Here is a 22,215-nt window from a genome sequence, read left to right on the forward strand (position 1 = left end):
AAAGATTGGCCATTGTAGACTAAGATCACACTAACGAATATGTAATGTATTAGCATATAGCTAGAGGAATGGAAATCAATAGTGTTATTACATGGGTTTTAAAGGGACAATAAAACTAAAACATTACTCGTTACAATATAGACCCCCTCGTTCCCGATAGTCTTGTTCTCGACTTAAAATTTTACGGATGGTATTACAAAGTAAGGCCATTATTTGGCATGGGAGAATTGCCTTGGTTAACTTAACGGTATTTACTTTTCCGTAGCTGAAAGAAATTTGGTCACTAACGGGGACTTCCTTTTGGTACATTAGTTTAATTGTATTAAAGGTGATGAATGGGGTCTCAAAAGACGTATGCTGCACCTATTAATGACATGTTTCAGATTCTGTCTACTCAGTGATCCCTCTCAGCCAGTCAGCACTAACATATGACTATGTGACATTGTCCCATATTATGTGATCTTTCTTGAAGCATGAGCTAGCCATATGTATTGGTATGTGTAGCATGCACCCTGCAAATATTGGTAACTAAAAGCGATCTTTGCCATTTTAGCCGATTCCTCCTGCATTCGGAACAAATAGCAGGGAGAATTACCTGAAAGGGAGCAGAGAGGTCTGCGTTAGTGCTAGAATTTTTTTCTTTAGTTCCATAAACCCACGGAGATAAGCTTTAACTGCAGAGGTCTCCAGCTGGCCATATTTATCCCCTGCAGGGGAAATGTAGCATATAAAAGGTGGGCATTGAAATGGGCAAAGCCTCCCTGGCTAAAAAAAAGGGGGGCCCAAGCGGAGGACCATGCTATATGGTATCCATTTGGACAAGGCTTGTCCTGATGAGACAACGCCTTTAATTAAAGAAAGAGGGGGAAGTTTAAAGAGATCAGGTTAAGTAAAACTCATTGATGCCTTAGCAAATTGATCAGTTTAGAGTAGAGTATAAAAGTGTACCACTTTCCTGCAGCCGATTGGACTTGGCTCTCTAGGTCAGGTCCACCTAATCTTCCCCCATCACGCCTCCCGATGAAGCCAAGACGAAACACGGGTTGTGGTACTGGAGCATGACTCCGTGTCAATGTCTCCTTGTCAGGGCAAACTTTTTGATTTCCATGCGTTACTTCCAGGCATGAGTTAACTGGTTACCACCTTGTTCTCTGCTGTGGCTGACATCCTTTACCATATAACTGGATTATAACTGTGAGTATAATTCTTTACTTCCCCGGTACACCTTAAGGTTATTCTGGGGGATAATCCGGTCTATTCGATGATCTATGGCATGAGAGTTGTACGATAGTCACTAGTATATATTATTGCATGCTCCATTCTATATTTAGGATGGCCCAACCTCTATGTGTTTGTGTATTTTCAACGATATGTATTGAATAAAGATTTATATAAAATTAGATTTTTTTAGCTTTATGTAGGTTATATTGAGTATAAAGCAACCTGACTGGTTGATCCTTCTTTTCTTTTCCTCTAGTTTGAATTTATTTCAATCTCTCCCCATATGGCCCACACAAAAGTATGAATATATCAATGAACATGTGTGAATATGTCAATGAACAAATCTAGTGACGTATTCTATGACCAGGTCACTCTTCTAGTATTACAAAAATACAGCGCATAAATCTAAAGTCTGCAAAGGACATTCATAGGACATTGATATTTACTTGATGAACGTTATTAATCTTGACCTATCCTCATGGCAACTAAATGAAACCGGGAGTTAAACGCTTTTTGTGAAACGTGTCACTAGATCTCGATTCATTATTCCCTCTGGATTATCCCCAAGAGATGCAGATAGCGGCTGTTGAACCGCAGCCTTCAATTTCTTCCTACTCTAAAAGGAGAGGAGTTCAGACCTTGCTGCCGGCAACATGCACAGGTCTTTTCTTTCAGGAAGTCCAAGCTTACCTCATTAATGTCAACATGACCATAGGGAGGCTTCCGGTGGCGGTACATCCAGAAGGCCAGGAGAATGGCCATAGACAGAACAACAATTGGAAGGAGGGAATACACCAGTATGTTCAGCACAGAAGCTGACTGCTGAGTCTTCGGCTCAAATGTTTCTGCAAATAAGGAATAAAAGTTTAAATAAAGCAGACGCAATTATATAAAACACACATACAATGGTAACTTTGTAACTCAGGGCAAAACTACCGCTCTGAACAATATGCTGCCATACATGTATGCAGACTTTCATTAGCCTTACATATGCAATATACAATAATAGGTCATAAACCGCTTGTTCACCTGGCCAGCCAGATTCACTATTTATGGAGTGCATCTCCCATGCTGACATTGCTCCACCATCTGTCGGTGATGGTAAAAGTAGGCAATCACCCTATATAAACAGAATTGTACACCAGTGGGTTCTTAAATAGCGGAGGTTGTTTCTTGGTTCTCCTTTAGACCACATTTTATTATTGCGATTCCTTACTGTTGTACGGTCCATTTTGTCAATTTATAAGAGAACCCGGATTACTGGGCCTGGCAATGGTCCTCTATTTTAAATGATCTCCAGCTCTGGACAGCTAAGCTTCCCCAGGGAATGCGTGTGCTGGGTCTTAAATAGGGCTTTCTGCTTCTCGGATTTATTTCAGTCTGCATTGTGTCTCTGGCATCAGCCCAGCACAAGGGACCTTTAAAACATACAAAGGCACAAAACAATGCAATTCAAGTTCTATGCTATGAAGAGTCTGGAAGGTAAATCATTCGATAACCCCAATCTCACCCTTACCATGATGCCACAAAACATCTGTTATCCAGGAGAGGGAAAGACTGGCCATTTGTTGAATTCTAAGTGAACCAAGAGAACTGGATTTACAGAGCTAGTGAGAGATTTGTGGGTGAAAAGCAGACATTTATGTTTGAAGAGAATACCACCACCACCGCACACCCCATCAATTATGTATAACATAGTTTAGCCTGGATAGAGCAGAAGCTGTCCAGAACCGTTTGATTTATCCCTTTTTGGGTAAGGAGACGTACATTATACAAGGTATCCCCGTTTACGTATTATAGGGTTAGAGGCCTTTGATAATGAGGCTAAGTTTGTTAAAATGGCAAAGTCCCTGGGTTATCATCATCTCTGAAGTAGTTACAATTTATTTATTTTGATGCTTGTTATAGGAAAGTGGAGTAACAAATCACAATTGGGAGCTGTATTAAGACTGTGCCAGTCTTAATAAAAAAAAACCAAAAAACTGGCTAGAGTACGATGCAACACGCGCCTCTTAATTAAATTGCCTGTGCAACACAGAATGAAATCTACAATAGCCAGGATCTGGCGTAAATTTCCACCAGTTTCTGGTGTCCATGCCCCCATTCACAGCCCAAATCTTGCAATTTGTGTGACTTTTTGACCATTTGACACATTTATACACAAGAAAGCTGGTGTAGTAACAGTGTTACGTTTCCTCCAAATTAGTCCAGACGCCCAGCTCTACCAGACACCTAGATGGCAACTCCACCTAGGTATGGGTAAGCGCTGCATATCTAGGCAGATTTTTTTTTTCCTATTGAAAAAAAGGAGGCAATTCAACCTAACTTTGAAGTATTTTTTTCATCTTGGTTGGAAATCAAGTCAAAATTCAATCCCCAGCCTGAGATCTCTGGGAATGTAGCGGATGGGGTCTACTGTGGTTATTTTAATACTCACATTCTGGCTGATATGGATATGCTGCATACATAAAAATCAATGTATGCAGAACATCTACATTTACATGGTATGAGCATGTGTTTTTAACTAAACAGGGTATAAGTCCCTAGTAATAGTCTTTCCCAGGCTCCTAAGAGTCAGTATTCTTTCCTCCATGGTGACGCAGTCATTTTGCCACATGGATGCGGTCACAAATTTAATTGTGATGGATGTGAGGGTCTGAAATTTGGGATGTTTTTGGATGTTGCTGAAGCTTTTGCGGTCATGTGACGTCACATCACTGAGGCATATTCTGCTCCTTCGACTTTTTATTTTATTTTTATATACGGGTTCCCGTAATTTATTTTCTTTCTTTTAAATGCATCCCCCAGAAAACCTTTTAAAGTATTATAAGCTTAATAAGTGTGAGAAAAAAAGGGAAACAATAGGACTATGTTGGGAAAATTTCCCCAACACCCTAGAGTTGCCACACCTGAGTACTTCACTACGGCTGTATAATGAATGAAAAAAATAATAGTAATCAAAACAGGTGCCCGTATTTTACTTTCAATGGGCTTGCAAATCTGCGAAACCTCTCCTTATGGACACCGTTAAAGGTTGCCCGATATGACACATTACTTGTCTGAATACGAGACACTTTCCTTTGTTTGCTTGAGGTCACTTTGAGAATGGCCTCAGCCTGAGAAGTGCTGATGTGCAGTTATTCCCAGCACCACGTAGAATGAAAGGCTCTTTGATTCTGTATGGAAAAAGTTATTGATTGAATGGCTTTTCTTTGGTGACAAGGTGCCATCTGTTCGCTCCAACAGATCGCATACAAAGAAAAAAAACAAAACTAAAAGCTATGAAAGAAAGTACAGTTTTTGTTCTAGAGAGTGAATTACACGCGTGTAGAATGTGCTGCTCTTTCTTACATATTCGGGAGAACCCTCACCAGAGCTAACAGCCCATCACCTGGGTCCCACTCCTTTCCAGTTTCCTGCCTGCATTTATATAAATTGTGTCATTTGAATATATTATCCATCTATCTATATATGAAATGAATGTTTATATAAAAGATTCCTTCATATTTTCTAGCATTCTGTATTAACAAAAGCCTAGAAACTAATGAATGGGCCAGCAGGCTGAAATCCGGGCAGCAGAACTGCATGAAGTTTTACTGCGAATTGCTGCGGTTTTGTAATGCACATTTCGTCCGAGCAGCTTGTACAGGTAAGGGTATGTGCACACACACTAATTACGTCCGTAATTGACGGACGTATTTCGGCCGCAAGTCCCGGACCGAACACACTGCAGGGAGCCGGGCTCCTAGCATCATACTTATGTACGACGCTAGGAGTCTCTGCCTCGCTGCAGGACAACTGTCCCGTACTGTAATAATGTTTTCAGTATGGGACAGTTGTCCTGCAGTGAGGCAGGGACTTCTAGCATCGTACATAAGTATGATGCTAGGAGCCCGGCTCCCTGCACTGTGTTCGGTCCGGGACTTGTGGCCGAAATACGTCCGTCACTTACGGACGTAATTAGTGTGTGTGCACATACCCTAAGGCACACAATGTTTGAATGGCAGAAGCGCGCACCTTTAAAGGGTTTATAATGAAAACTTTCTAACCGTTTTAATTTCTCGTAGTTTTCAGTATCTCTACTTGCTGTCAGTGGATATGTACAGACCTAGTCCTATTCCCATTCATGAGGTGAACTGTATCCAGTCTAGACAATGCTCTATGAGCCTGGACGTCAGGCTCATACATATTAGCTATACTGATACATTGTGGCAAACTGTCAGGATAGGAAAGATACTGGTGGAAATGTATCAACAGCTGTATGTCAGTATTCTGGTGTTGAACAGTCGCCATATGTGCGCGATCAGTTTTAGCTTTTTGCCATTTTGCACTGCCCCAGCCACCATTTAAAAAAGTGGACAGGACTTTAGCCCTGGGCAGCTATGCCCCCTTGCACAGACAAATTCACTATAATTTACGCGAGAAACAAGCGCAAATTATAGATGAAATCTATGACAGCTTGTAGCTGGCTTGGTTTTGCCTTTATGTCATGGACGGACAGAAATGTGCCTAATTAATTAGGAGACGTGCACATCTTAATAAACTAGGCGCATCTTACCCCAGCGCTTTTTAGATCTAGATTGGCATATGAAATGTCAGTCTTAATAAATTGCCCCCATTGTATCCACCTCTCAGCTGTGAGCAGGACTAGGTTGGGTTTCTAGCCTAGGAATGTCAATAAGAGATCTTGAATATAGTAAGGAACAGAAAAATAATTGAGATTAAGGCTGGATTCACACGAGGTCATTACGTCTGTAATTGACGGACGTATTTTGGCCGGAAGTCCTGGACCGAACTCAGTGCAGGGAGCCGGGCTCCTAGCATCATACTTCTGTACGATGCCTCGCTGCCGGACAACTGTTCCGTACTGAAAACATGATTACAGTACGGGACAGTTGTCCGGCAGAGAGGCAGGGACTCCTAGCATCGTACATAAGTATGATGCTAGGAGCCCGGCTCCCTGCACTGTGTTCGGTCCAGGACTTGAGGCCGAAATACGTCCGTCAATTACGGACGTAATGACCTCGTGTAAATCCAGCCTTACAATAAAAACTGGAAGATCACTGACACTTTCATACAGTAAACTTCAAATACTATACCTAGTTCTAAAAAAAACAAAACTGTAACCTTTCTCGGGGGGTTGGTTATTTTGCCATAAATTTGGACCTGATGATAATCTAAACAGGTTGTAGGGATTCAAGTGAATGGAGCGGAGCTGCAATACCAGACTTAGATCATGGACAAGAGGGTAGCCATTTCTAAAGGAAAGACGACTCCATTTTGTGACTTTAGACCCCCAGTATCTCTCACCATTTTATATTTACGAGAATTAAGCAAGCGGAGATATGTGGATTTCATGAGTCTGGAATTACTGTGGCAGGCGGATGGGACCTGCCGATGTTATCATACGCCATTCCAAAACACAGCTAAAAATCAGGTTAATTTAAGAGCTCTTATTTGCCACAATTTTTCAAGCTAAAACTTACCCACATCAGGCAAATGAGTGAATTTCTCGTTACAATAATTCCCATCACAACAGCAGAAAAATACTTGTGGGTTCTCTTCCTTTGCTATACACTGAGGTCTGGAAGTAAAAGAAAGAGACATAAATTTGACATCAATTAGGCAAACAAACATCTGAATCATAGGTTCCAGAAGACATGGCCCTCAAAGGAATTGTCCCACAATGAACAAAGATCACCTGTCCATAGGATAAAGTGATAAATGTCCGATGGCTAAAACCCCTACGATCACTAGAACAGGGATCCCGTGCCTCCTTACTGCACAACCGCAGTGGGGAGGAGTTTGAATGGAGCGGTGGTCTAGCATGTGTGGACCCGCTCTATTCAAAGACTATTGGACTGATGGAGACAGATGAGTACAGCAATGTTTTTTTTTTACATGGTTAAAAAGATCCCACAAACGAAAGTTGAACTACTAAATGGCTTCTAGGAGATAGAACACCCATTATATTCAATAGATATCTGTATGCCAATAAAAGAGGTCATTTAGTAAAATTAGACAAGAACAATAATTATACATCTGCAGTATAAAACAGATGATGGAACAAAGTAAAAGTGTAAAGAGTATTTCACCCTAAAAGAAAAATCACTAACGCATATAAAGGACACCAGTATATTCAGCCATTCCTAAGGCTGGCCATACACTTTAGACAGCCATCGGCCGAACGACCAATCGTTGACAGCTATTCCTCCCGACTCCCAAAACGGGTCGTGCATGCACTTGTTCTGAATTAGTTTATCTCCTTTCAAGCAAAAGCATCAGACACGTCAAAATTCAACAGCCTGATCCATCTCTTCCCCGAGATCTGCTATCGGGGGAGATTCAGGAAGCCGCCATACACATCAGACAGCCGGCAATGGAACTCAGGCCGACATACTTTCAATGTGTATGGCCACCATTAGTTTCATTTATCTCTGGCGAAGCTGGGTGACATTTTAAATAGTCTCCCAGGCTTCCTAAAAATTTAATTATTTGAGAGAAGTAAAAATAGATAATTTAGATTTACAGACTATTTCTTTTTCTTTTGTTACTCACAGGTTTGATAGATTGTAAAACTCAAAAGAATATATATTTTTACATCATAGACTGACATCCGGTGTTACAGGAATATCTAGGGTAATGATGTGATGCGGGACTGCCAGAACTTCTGGAATTATGGGCTGCCAAATGTAAAGTCTGATTCAAAAGCTTCAGGGCGAGCAACGGCTATAGAAGTCATGATGGGAGAAGGCCTGAAACTGCTTTTCCTAACACTGGAGCCACCACTAGGGGAGCTCACTGCAGACAGATTTATACAGGTCCCATTGAGTCCAGTACTATAAATCCATATTCAGCTAGCTTCCTGTTTTGATTATATGGAAAATTCTGGAAGGAAGAAAACAAAGAAAAAAAACAGGATTCTACTGCCTTCTACCAAAAATGGTCCAATCTAACATCTCTGTTGACTTCTATTTCCAAGTTTAGGTGAACAGTGCAGGTCTCTTATGTCAGACAGTGTTGTTGTGTTCGTATACATCTATATAGATTTAAATATACATTATATGGACAAAAGTATTAGGGCACATCTCTTATTCAATGAATTCAGGTTCTATTCAGTTGCATTGCGACAGGTGTATAAAATCCAGCACCTAGCCATGCAGTCACCTTTACATACATTTCTGAAAGAATGGGTCGTTGTGAATAGTTGACTGTACTGTAATAGGATGTGACTGTTGCAACAAGTCAGTTAGTGAAATCTCATCCATCCTAGTGTTTAGGACCCACAGCAACTCAGCCATGAATTGGCAGATGAACGTTACAGAGCGAGGTCTCCAATGCATAAAAGTCGCCATCGCTCGGCTGACTCAATAACTGCAGAGTTCCACAGATATCCGTACAAAAACTGTGCGTCCATGTTTGGGCAGCTGTATGTAAGCCTTTCATCACCAAGCACAATGCCAAGCGTCAGATGGAATGGTGTAAATCACACCACCACTGGACTCTGGAGCAGTGGAAACGTGTTCTGTGGAGTGATGAATGACGCTTCTCTACCTGGCAGTCTGATGGATTCTGGAGTCTGGGTTTGGCGAATACCAGGAGAACGTTACCTGCCTGACTGCATTGTGCAAACTGTAAAGTTTGGTGGAGTAGGGATAATGCTATGGGGTATTTCAGGGGGCAGCCTAGGCCCCTTAGTTCCATTGAAGGGAAATCTTAATGCTTCAGGATACCAAGACATTTTGGGCAATTGCATGCTTCCAACTTGGGGAAGACCCTTTCCTGTTCCAGCATGACTGTGCCCCAGTACACAGAGTAAGGTCCATAGACATGGTTGGTTGAGTTTGGTATGGAAGAACGTCACTGGTACTCATAGCCCTGACCTCAACCCCATCGATCACCTTTGTGATGAACTAGAGCGGAGATGGCGAGCCAGGCCCTCTCATCCAACATCAGTGTCCGACATCAAAAATGCTCCCCTGGATAAAAAGGTCAAAATATTCCCACAGACACACATGAACAAAATCTTGTAGAAAGCCCCCAGAAGAATGGAAACGGTTTTAGCTGCAAAGAGGGGACCAACTCCATATTGACGCCTATGGGTTTAGAATGAGATGTTACAAAAGCTCCTGCAGGTGTAATGTGTAGCTGTCCCAATACTGATGTCCATAGGGTGTATATGCATGATACATACACAGATAAATCCATAGCACATCATCCAAAGAATCCGTATCCGCATAACTACTGATGTGGTTTCTTGCCTCTATGCAGGATCACCAATTGAAGCATATGTTATTTTATCCGGTTTCATCTGGATGATGGCAGATATTTACTGTGTGAGAAAAAAAACTTCAGTCAAGGCAATGCTTATCTCATCGGTAGCACATGTGAGCTACCTGTATCTCACGGGATGCCAGGAACAAATCCCCTCTCTGCATGAACACAGCATTTATATATTTAGTTATACATTTTGCAAATGCTAATTCCAATCATCAGCCATTTCGGGAAAAAAACCAACTAAAAAACATTGTGAGTACATAACATAGCAACTTGTATGTACAAAAAAAAAAAAAAGAAGAAGTTCTCCAGTATGAGGGTTATCCGATTTGCACATTGTATAAATTGTACCCAACTTCATAGATTACTAGATATTTCATTATCCAATATAAAAGGCACTAGGCTTGCAACACTGTTACAGAAAGCAGAATTATTCTTCTTGACTAAAACGTCCGATACACTCAAGATAGATGTTGGCCGAATGCTCATTCGGTCGACAACTATTTCTCCCGACTGCCCCATACACATGGAACATGTTTATCAATGGGAAGAAGGGAACCAGCCACTGCCAGACACCTCTGCCAGCGGCTTATCACCAGCGGGAAACAAAGGATTGAGCATGTTGAAATCCCATCCGCTTTTCCCTGACTCCCCTATACACAGATAGTTGACGGGTTTAAAATTGACTCATCTGATGTGTATGGGCACCTTAACACTGATCATAAGTATTAGATCAAAGTCAATCAAACCCAATTATTTGAGCCGACAATCCAATGTGTATGGGTCCTCCCAATTGTATGGGTCCTCCCAATGTTTCATTGTTGCCGCTGCCAAAAATGGTATGGTAGAGAAAGGCTTAAGGTTTACCTGTACTTTGAGAGAACTTTTCAGACTAAGCTGTCGTATGTTTGTACATGAGGAATAACGAACACTATTTCTGCCCATTATATCACTCGTACTCTGCAATTTTTATCAGTTTTTCCCTCTGCAGGCTCGCTCTCAAATTCTCAGTTTTCTATGACCTAGTTGGTGGAACCCAACTGCTATCATGTCTTCTATACACTGCACGCACACATAGAAGAGGAGAATCCTGCTCTCCCATCTATCGCATATATTGGAGCTGCAACAGCATGGAGTATAATATACAGCAGTAATGAGCAGTGCAGCTAAGGACCCAGTTATATGTCACTGGGGTAACATAAAACTTTTGCTGCACACCTGTCTGTGCCTTTCTCCTCTCTCACTCTGCTACTGCTCTCCACCCCCTCCCCTCTCCATAGACTTCTATTGGCTGCTGCAACCTGATCCTTCAGTGAGCGGAGAGCCAGTGTTGTCTAGCTAGAGAAAGATGTAAATGTGTGTGAGTACACAGTATAAAATGGAGGGAGGGTGGAAGAAGGGAGCCTGATATGTAGAGAAAGAGGCACTTTTCTTTTATAAGATATATTACAAAGTTTCTTATATTCGCATATAATATTGACTTATGCAAAGTTTGTTCAAAGTGCAGTGCCTATTTAAGTCTATAAAGCCTGAGAGAGATCAATGAACATACTGTGTCCGCATAAAAGAGGTAGAAAGTATATATGACAATGTTCGAGCATTACAAGTATACAGTTAAGGTGGATATACACATTAAAAGTAGCAGATCATATTTTTGGTAAGTAGCATCAACAATAGTCTGAGAAAGAACTTTTGATTTTTCTGCAAAGCCAAATGTGCAGGAGTCATAATCAGGGTTCCGAACATTTGGAACAGGGGGGTCATATCATTTTGTTAGAAGAGCACAACCCAATGAAAATACACGTGATAAATGCTGTCAACCCGTTAAAGGGGTATGTCGTCCTAAAATATTTATTGCCTATCCACTGGACACTGGCTGTTTTGTTTCTCCCAGCGAGCATGCTAGACTACCACTCCATTCAAACTCCTTGCCAGGGTCGTGCGGCTGGGGGTGGCCCAAGGTTCTTCGATCAAGCAATTGGCAGCGGTCGGATTTTCATTTATGAAACATTTATAATCTAGTTGTTTAGGTAATAAAGGTTTAAGGCTAGGATACCACTTTTAAATCTCGATTCAGCTATTAAATCAGTTTCTAGAAAGTAGTTTCCAAAAGAGTTATGACCTTCACCTAAATGGCAAATCTGGCAAGCTTTTATTTAACAAACCACAGCTACATATTTTGTGGAAATGCTCGTTGAAGAGGTTTTCCGTAAATATAGCGGAATTATTGTACTTTTTTTTTTTTAAACACTTTGGCCCAATACTTCTCACAACAGAAATTTAGCTACAATTGTATTCAGTGTCTAGGTAATCCTCTGTGAGCTGAATCAGCAGAAAAAAAAACAAATCTCTCTCCTGTAGAGAGGATTGCCTAGATTGGATAATATTGTAGCAAACTCTCAGCTGTGAGAAGTACGAAGTCTCTACAGGATTTAGTTTCCAGACAGCAAGTGGCAATCTTGAACATGGTAAGAAATCTAAACACAAATTATACTAGAAAGTTGCAGAAGTAACTAGTTTAAGAAAGGGGTAAAAACCCTTGAAATACTAAAGGACAAAAGGTAGCTAACGTGATCTAGTAAATCATTTTTGCCTAGCCAATAAAAACGAAAAAAAGAATATATAAGCTGCTACATTCTGCAATTGTTCGCCTATCCCTCATTCAAGTCAATGTACAACATCCATAAAAACTGCATAAAGTTTTGGATCTTTTATTCTGTCAAGCCCTATAGCAACATACAGAGCGGGATTCCTTCCTATATGTGTAGCAGGCGCAGGACAATCGGAGCATGCTAGTACAAATTAATAAGCTGTACGAATGTGTCCACAAGTGCACACAGTGACAATGCCGTTTCAGTAAAAAATCGGCACTCGACAAGAAGATGTCATGTTTGTGGTATACTCTAGAGCTCAGCTGTCAGAAACATGGGTACCAGGCTTCCAGCGAGGTTTATTGATCGAGTCATGTGGTTTTCATCATAGTATGTAAGGAGAAGAGAAAAAAATAATAATTATTACATGGAACAGGCAAGCCTCACGGGGGTGGGCGCAACTTCAAATCTCATGAAATACACGATAATCTGCTGTGAAGTACAGGGATTCACACTTCTAAATGTAGATCAGAAGATTGAAAAAGGGACCTTGTTGCTGCAGTATATTCGACTCTATAATAATCGCCATGTTCTGGTTATTCCAATTATAATTTTGCCTCTCACATGTTCAAAGCAATATTTAAAAAGCGCTTATAAAAAAAAAAAAAAGAATAATAAAAAAAAAATAAAAAATCTAAAAAAAAAACCACGAAAAAACCCACAAAAAACAGCGCTGTCAAGAATTTCTAATGCGGAGTGTTTCGTTTTTATAGGCAGTAGGGGGGGGGGGAGGGTTGTAATTGCATTCAATCAATATGTTGGGCACTGTCCAGTAGAAATCACAGCTGAGATTTTATTAGTGCGGACTGGGAACAGATCAAGATTGGTGGAGGCCCCCTTACAGTAACGGTCATATAATGTATAGTTAGCGTAAAGCAATTTAAAAAGCTCTTCTATTAGGTCCAAAATACATTGGGTCGCCCCTGATGGTGTTGTCCTCCATCCCCCACCATATACGCTCAACCACCAGATTATTTTCCAATTAGCAGAGCATGTAGATGGTCAACTTAAAATGAGTATGAGTTCTAACACCTAGTAAGGGGTTCCTTATGCTAGAAGCACAGTGGGAGAAAGAAGAAAGGGCACAGACATGCGTAGGTCACACAGTGGTCAGTGTGGATAATATGCTCACCATATTTGCACCTGACTAAGCATTGAGAAGTCTCCCATGTGAGGGTTTCCAAGCCTTCAATAGGAATCGGCAATTATTCAGATTGACGTCTATGCCAGACAGGCTGGGGTTCGCGTTCTGTTGCTATAGTAAGATTTAGCCGTGCAAGGTTCCGTGAGTAGGAACCTTAATGCGGCAACCTCTGGAGTTTGAATATGCAAGCAGATGTCAACCAAGGCTTAAAATAGGTGACCAATATCTGGCAGAGTCATCCAGCTGGATAATCACTAATTCTTATTTAAGGTCCGGAAACCATCCTAAAAGCTAACTTCGCAATGCTTACAGTCAAGGGCAAATAAGGGGAGTATATTACCTACTCGGACCACTCTGACCTACTGCCATTACGTTCTCACACTAGGGAGTGTTTGCTCCCTTTCTTCTTTCTCCCATTGTGCTTCTAGCATAAGGAACCCCTGCAGGTGACATTCAGCACCGTGGACGCGTTGACCAGAGTACCCGGCCACAGACTGCTTGCACCCCTATCCAGAAACAACCAAAAAGGGGGAGTGTAACCTGTTTAAACTCCTTTCCTATTATACAATTGCGCCTCTATCCTCCCATCTCTACCTCTGTCTCCCTTGGAGTCCCTGGAGGTCTATCCTCCATCCAAGTCTGTTCCTACCGATAACCTTAAAGAGGCTCTGTCACCAGATTTTGCAACCCCTATCTGCTATTGCAGCAGATAGGCGCTGCAATGTAGATTACAGTAACGTTTTTATTTTTAAAAAACGAGCATTTTTGGCCAAGTTATGGCCATTTTTGTATTTATGCAAATGAGGCTTGCAAAAGTACAACTGGGCGTGTTGAAAAGTAAAAGTACAACTGGGCGTGTATTATGTGCGTACATCGGGGCGTGTTTACTACTTTTACTAGCTGGCGTTCTGATGAGAAGTATCATCCACTTCTCTTCAGAACGCCCAGCTTCTGGCAGTGCAGATCTGTGACGTCACTCACAGGTCCTGCATCGTGTCGGCCACATCGGCACCAGAGGCTACAGTTGATTCTGCAGCAGCATCAGCGTTTGCAGGTAAGTAGCTACATCGATTTACCTGCAAACGCCGATGCTGCTGCAGAATCATCTGTAGCCTCTGGTGCCGATGTGTCCTCGCTCGTCTGACACGATGCAGGACCTGTGAGTGACGTCACAGCGTGATCTCTCGAGAACACGGCTGTGTCTGCACTGCCAGAAGCTGGGCGTTCTGAAGAGAAGTGGATGATACTTCTCGTCAGAAAGCCCAGCTAGTAAAAGTAGTAAACACGCCCCAATGTACGCACACAATACACGCCCAGTTGTACTTTTACTTTTCAACACGCCCAGTTGTACTTTTGCAAGCCTCATTTGCATAAATACAAAAATGGTCATAACTTGGCCAAAAATACTCGTTTTTTAAAAATAAAAACGTTACTGTAATCTACATTGCAGCGCCTATCTGCTGCAATAGCAGATAGGGGTTGCAAAATCTGGTGACAGAGCCTCTTTAAGTAATAGATTTTAGGAAAAGCTGCAGAACAACCTCTTGGGTCACCTATTAAAACACTGAAAAGTTTTTATAAGTGTATCTAAAACCATATAAAATTAGGAAGGGCTGGAAGGTGGAGGCCCCAGAGCAATTGCCGCACCCCCCTCCCCCATAATTTGGCCCTGGTAGATATGGGTGTGCGGTCACCAACCTGATAATGAGAACCAATTGCTTCTTAGAGCGACCCATACAACTCCTTTTTGCCTCTTTTGGATTTGTGGGTTACAGTGCTAGGATGACAACTTCTCACATATCAGAAGCTGGTTACAACTGGAGGTGCATTTAAAAAATACAGCTCCTTAACAACTAAAAATCTGTGTATTAATGCATGTGAAAATTTATGTTTAAAAACAACGGTGGGCATCAGCTGATTCACTACTGTAAATGAGGAAAGCGAAGATCCCACAGTCAGTCCTAAACGGAGATGGCGGCTCGGTCTCACAGATTTCTACAAGAGTGTTTATTTCAAGACTACGAAAAACAGGCGCTCTCATACATTTCTAGATATACCGCCCTTTATATCACGTATTCATATTGTTCTGAGGAATTTTTGTATTTTAATGGGTGAAAATGAAAATTTAAAGTCTGTACCCCCAAAATCCACCATTACCATGCTGCATGTGATCAGGTTACAAGTGCATCAGGACAGCGTTGGTCTATGTATGTGTAATATTTGCATATGTTCTAATATCCCATAAATTATGGTTTCATACAATATAACTAGCATGTAAGCTTTAGTGATCAGACAGCATTCATGTTTTAGTATTGAAACAGCCGTCATGTCATCTTAACTTCCTGATGTGTAGGAGGTGATAAAATGTAATTAGCATTTAGCAACTAATCCTGCGATATAGAGAAAAAAATAAAACACACAGGTAGAATAGACGCTAACCCACGTGCATTTTTATAGCCATTTAAATTAAAACAAAGCCATTTTTCACCTTACTTCACCTTCCTTCCACCAAGTGCAGCATAGTTATGCAGAGATACATCTATTGAATCTGTATTTCTGAATAACTAGGCAGATTTGCCATTCAAAAGCCTGGGGAAGCTGGGTGGCACTCCTTGTTAGAGCTGTAACGGTGATCAATTCATGGTCACCGAGCGGTCCAAAATCTCTACTTGTAGTCATTTAAACGCATTTAAACTTTATGTGCTGAAACTCCTTTAGGGACTTCTATTTATGAGCTACTCTGAATTGGAATCAATGAACACTCCATTCGGCAAAAAATAGAGGTAGTCATTGTCAGGCCATTGCTAATGTTTACCAAAATATGTAGATACACTATATGGACAAAAGTGTTAAGACACCTACACATTACACCTACAGGAGCTTTTAGGACATCCCATTTTAAATCTTTGCAGCTATAGCATCTTCCACTCTTCTGGGAAGGATTTCTACAAGGTTTTGGAGTGTCTGTGTAAGTTTTTGCCCATTAATGCAGAAGAGCATTTGCGAGGTCAGATGAGCGGTTGGGCTCAATAACCCCGTTCTAGCTCATCCCAAAGGTTTGATGGGGTTGCAGTCAGGGCACTGTGTGGGCCAGTCAAGTTCTTCCACACCAAACTCACCCAACCATGTCTTCATTGACCTTGCTTTGTGCAGAGTCATGTTGGAATAGAAAAGGGCCTTTCTCAAGCTGCTCCCACAAAGTTGTAAGCATACAATTGTCCAAAATGTCTTGGCATGCTAAAGCATTAAGATTTCCCTTCACTGGAACTGAGGCCTAGGCCAACCCCTGAATAACAAACCCATTGCATTATCCCTCCTCCTCCAAACTTTGCAGTTGGAAAGCTGCCTTAAGACAGGTAATGTTCAACTGGCATTAGTCAAACCCAGACTCATCCATCAGACTGCCAGATAGAGAAGCATGATTCGTCACTCCACAGAACACGTTTCCACTGCTCCAGAATCCGTGACCACATGCTTAACACAACTCCATCCGATGCCTGGCATTGTGCTTGGTGATGTATGGCTTGCATGAAGCTCCCGGCGCACAGTTTTTATGTTGATGTTCATGCCAGAGGAGGTTTGGAGCTCTGCACTTAATCAGTCAGTTGATCATGGGCGACTTTTATGTACCGTGTGCCTCAGCACTTGGCGACCCTGCTCTGTAACTTTGTAGCGGAGTTGCTGTGGTTCCTAAATGCTTCCACTTTGCAATAATCGTGCACTCAGTTAATTGTGGAATATCTAGTAGGGAATTTAATGAACCGACTTGTTACAATAGTGGCATCCTATTACAGTAGACGCTCAATTTAAGTGACCTCTTTGCAAACATTTGTGAAAGAATGGGTCGTTGTAAAGGCGACTGCATGGCTAGGTGCCTGATTTTATACACCTCTGGCAATGGGACTGAATGAAACACCTGAATTCAATGATTAACACGTGTGTCCCAATAATTTAGTCCATATTATGTAGGTCTATGTTCTTCCATGCTCCACAGTGGACAATCTGAAGTCGAAGGTCGATTAGTTAACAATAGGCTACTGTAAAATGCAGCTGGTAGGGTCTGTTTCTAGACTACAAGAAAACAAAAGCCGCTGTTGCCGGCAACCTACCTGTCATAGCAGTTGAAGTCATCTAACCAACATCCTTTCTTCACAAGTTCGATGAAACCAGAATTATTCCTCCAAGATGCATAGCAATGAAGTCGTTTATCCTTCTCGCCATCACACCTCTCTACGCCACTCTGGTTCGTTTTTTCAATCTCCCAGTTGACATTAAAATAAATGCATTCCCGAGGGTCCTCCTCATTGTGCCCAGACCCTAAAAGAAATAGCAGAATGGAGTTATAAACCTGCTTCTGGATGCAATTACTTGTATGTGTACATGACTTTATCTCTTTAGACAGTCTGAAAACTATTCAAATAAATATTTGCATTGCAGAAAGAGGCCCCTGTGGTACTGAAGAGAACCTGCATCAATCCAATAACATAACTTTACTTGCAACAAGAGGACTCCTGTTCCATTAACCTATGGAAACATTGTAAAAGACTTAAAACAGTAATAATAATAATGACTACAGCGAGGTACACACAAATAAGATAAATGAAAACAAAATTGAATGTAAGCATTTATACTTGGTCTTTAAATATGACTTTTCATGACAATATAAATCGGTGTCTTATAATCTTTCTTAGAAAGTTAAAAAAATAGTGCAAATTCTAAAATGGAAACTGCCCACACTTTTGTAATGGGGATTGCTATTCTACGCTTTTTCAGAAGGGATAAAAATATTCTACTACAAAAAAAAGCCTGTGAAGAAAAAAAAAAAAAAAGTTAGACGCATGAAACTAGAATGCCTGGTTTGCTTGAAGACACTTCATGTAGTGAATTTCACCAACACCTTTTTAGACTGTCTGGATCCAAGACAATACAGGAACAGGTAAGGCTTTATTCAAATCTACGCTCTAGTTTTCCATTCTGCTTAATCATAGGGACAGAACAACAAAAAATTGGAAGTGCAGAATCCGTCACATGATGAACACCAACGGCGCCAAATGAAACCCATTAAAGTACATAGGTCCTACCGAAGTCCATCATGTGTCTGTCGCTTTTGAAGGCTCGGCAAACACGGACTTTGCAATATCACTGGGCAGTGCGATACTTCACATCTGCCCTTATTCATTTAAGTTTTGCCTGAGGCCCCATGCACACGACAGCAAAAACGGAGCCATTCACTTTCATTGAACACTGACACCTTTCCGTAGCACTACGGAAGGGTGTCAGTGCCGTGGAAATGTTCCGGGAATTATGGAACATGTCCGTTCTTTCGCATTTTGCGGGCCGTGCTCCCATACTTTGTATGGGAGCACAGCCCGAAAATGCGGCTGTCAGTCAGCGGCCGGCCGTGCCCGCAATCGCGGGCCGTGATTGCGGGCACGGTCGTGTGCATGGGCCTGAGTGAGTAAGAGGTAAGTTGGTTTCCTTTAGCCCTATTCACCATAACCTTGCTACCCACCTTGTGATTGCAAATTCTACTTCAACAAGATCTCCACGTATTCTGCATTCATGTAAGGCCTAATGGCAAAAAAGGCACCAATATAAATCTATGGATTGCTACAGTACCTCCGATTTGACACAGTGGTCTACCAGCTATACTCACGTAGTGATAAACTTGCTTACGAGGCAGCCTAGGGCACGAGGGCGAGCATAAGGGGTAGGTGGCCAAAGTAAGTAAAAGAGAATGGGGATCAATATGAAAGCCACTGGTCTAACCATTATCTAAAGTGCAGCCCTCTGATAGAGGTGAGAATAGCAGCAGGAGACCCACGTAATGTTGCAGGATGACCATCACTGCTCTGTGGCATATTTTCGACCAGTGGGCAGATGGGTAATATATATGAATTGAAACAAAAGAGAATAGTGCTCCATTAAAGGGTTTCTACTGTATTTAAAACCTCAAGTTACAGCACATAAACCTTCATTTATATCAGCAGGTTCTACTTTTTTCTGGCCTCTTAAAATTTTAAATGCTGTATTACTAATGTGGGAAAAAACCCTCTTAAAAGATGAATTCTTTAAAACTGGAAACCAACTGTGTATAATTTATGCAATCTATAAAAAAGGAATCTCTCAGTGAAAATGAACATAAATGCGTGTAGTTCATCGCTTAGACCTCACATGGTGTTAAGCTGGCCCATTACTCCTCGTGTCCTGGATTTGAAGTAAAACATAAATTTTATGCCATCTTAGAGACACCCCGTTTACATGGGGAAACACACAAACTAAATGCTTCCTAGCCTCAACGAGACGATTCATTGCTTACATTGTACGGCTAGTGAGAGAAAATAACTTTTATAACGCATGCATCATACAAAGGCAAACTAATTGTAATCCCCAGCCGTTGTGTTCTTAAAAGGTAGGTACGTCTGGTTCTGAAGAGTAGAATGGAAGAATAGGTCATATCCTTTAAAGTCGAGTAGAATAAAAATAACTTTGCACATGAAAACAAAGAACACACACAACTCAACAGCGCAGGGCGATGATCGCACCCTTAAAAAACGACAACCTTTATGAAACTGATTCATAAAATCCCTATAGACAGAGGTTATCAAATTATACAAACAATTCTCCAATGTGAAGAGGGCATTAGGTGGATATTTGATAAATTTGATCGAAACAGAACTTTTAAAAGCACAAGAAAAGACATCTATGCAGAAACTATTTTGGCTGAGGTAAAAACGCTAATGAAGATACGTCCATTTTTCACTTCCAAAATTTTACTACAAGTGTCAACAGTAAGATTACTCTAGTGGTAAAAAAAAAATCTTAATATTTTTAAGCCCCTTTGCACACGACCGAGTGCCGCTCAGCCCGTTTTCCATGGCATCCGAGTGGCATCCGATAGTTTTCACGGAACTATTCACTTCAGTGTGTGAATCGGGTAAGTTTTCATGGACCCGACTGTCCGATCCGTGAAAAGATAGAACATGACCCATCTTTCAACAGATCACAGACGTGACTCGGGCGGCACACACGGTCGAGTGCAAGAGCTGTAAAGGGGTTGTCATATTTAATTTTAAGAAGGCCAATTTCCCCAGGATGAGGGCTGCAATTCAGGACATAAACTGGGAACAACGAACGTCAAGTAATGGTACAATTGATAAATAGGAGATATTGTCCGGGTTCCTTTCCCTGTTATTCCACACCGAATAACCACCTCTGTAAATTGGAAACTGAGGGCATGCGTGGAAGAAATACACCAGACAGAGAAATGTTGGTAAAGGTCCTCCCTCAGTGAAGTAGGAAGTACAACTGCTTTATTACACAAAGAGTTACAAGTTTCCTCCCTAGAGATGTGGGACGTGCTTAAGCCCCATTGGCTTTATTCAGCTGTGACGTTCATCTGTACACTCCTCTTGCATTCCAGGGGCGGTGTCTTCCATGGGCGTGTCCCTGATGCAGGCTCCATCTTGTTGCATAGATTCGGATTCTTTGTGAAATATACTGATATTTAGCTTATGTTAGGGTAATAATGTTTTTGCAAGCAATATACATGCTAATGATCCTTCACAATATTAAAACCTACATTGTACAAATATAGTGCAAAATTGATTCCTATAGGTAACAACTATAAACGACTAAAATTAAACCACACATGGCTTACACCTTCAGTAAAAAGGGCAATAGATGACAAAAAAAAGTGCATTTGAAAAATACAAATCTGAGGTTACAGCTGTGGAAATTATAAAGAGCTTAATAAAATCTGTAAAAAGGTAATAAAATCAGCAAAAATACAAAATGAAAGGCAGGTGGCCAAGAATAGTAAAATAAATCCTAATTATTTTTTTTTGCAAGTATGTAAATGCAAAAAAGTCAAGGTCTGAAAATGTAGGACCCCTAAATAGTGGTAATGGGGAGTTGGTCACAGGGGATCAAGAGAAGGCAAAAATTACTACATGGGTTCTTTAGCTCTGTATATACAACAGAAGAAAGAGCAGCTGATGTAGCCGGTGCCAGTGCTTTTAGTGCATTAATTAGATATAAAGAATTGGCTAAATGTAGATATGGTCCAAGCTAAGTTAAATAAAATAAAATGTACACAAGGCACTGGGACCAGATGGGATACACCCTAGAGTTCTTAAAGGGAATGTGTTGCCAGAAAAACATGTTTTTTTTTTAAAAATTAAACATTTAGTGTGTGGGTGATTAAACATTGTTCAAATTTTTTTCGCGAGTCAGGAAATATTATAAATTTCTAATTTATAATACTACCCATTTTTGGTCACTAGATGGAGCTAGTTCCCAAAATTGCAGCATTGCAACATTGGGTTAAAAGCCCTCGCTCTAGTGAGCTCTCAGCATCCCCCCCTCCTTTATCCTGGCTAGTGCCGGGATAAACGAGGGGTTTGAACGGTGTAACCTCCTACACTGTGTGTCGCCATTTTTTGAGCTAACACACAGCGTAGTAGGTTTACATACAGTAGTAAACACACAAACACGAACATACATTGAAAGCTCTTACCTGCTCCTGCCGCCGCGGCTCCCTCCGGCCCGTCCGCTCCGTTTGCTGCCGCTTGTCCAAGTGCACAAATCCGGAAGCCGCGACCGGAAGTAGTAATATTACTGTCCGGCCGCGACTTCCGGTCCACAGGAAAATGGCGCCGGACGGCGCCAATTTCGAATTGGACTGTGTGGGAGCGGCGCATGCGCAGTTCCCACACAGACGCCGTACACGGAAGTCAATGGGACGGGAGCCGTTCACAGTCCCTATGGGACTGTGGCTGCCGTGTTCCATGTCTGTATGTGTCGTTAATCGACACAGACAGAAATGGAACAAAAAATGGCAGCCCCCATAGGGAAGAAAAAGTGTAAAAATAAGAAAAAGTAAAACACAAAACACACAAATGAATATAAACGTTTTTAATA

The 22,215-nt window shown here is 41.4% G+C and overlaps 1 protein-coding gene across 1 annotated transcript in view; it reads right to left on the reverse strand.

Annotated features, from left to right (window-relative positions):
• Positions 1-22,215, reverse strand: part of ACVR2B (activin A receptor type 2B) — a 173,183-nt gene that overhangs the window by 32,622 nt on the left and 118,346 nt on the right. The window contains exons 2-4 of the mRNA XM_075827344.1: positions 17,403-17,610; positions 6,708-6,805; positions 1,912-2,066 (exon numbers count right to left, since the gene is read on the reverse strand). Coding sequence (XP_075683459.1) covers positions 1,912-2,066; positions 6,708-6,805; positions 17,403-17,610 — 461 coding nt within the window. The remainder of the gene's footprint in view (positions 1-1,911; positions 2,067-6,707; positions 6,806-17,402; positions 17,611-22,215) is intronic.

The sequence above is a fragment of the Rhinoderma darwinii genome, chromosome 5 (genome assembly GCF_050947455.1).
Source record: "Rhinoderma darwinii isolate aRhiDar2 chromosome 5, aRhiDar2.hap1, whole genome shotgun sequence".
NCBI classification, from domain to species: Eukaryota; Metazoa; Chordata; class Amphibia; order Anura; family Rhinodermatidae; genus Rhinoderma; species Rhinoderma darwinii.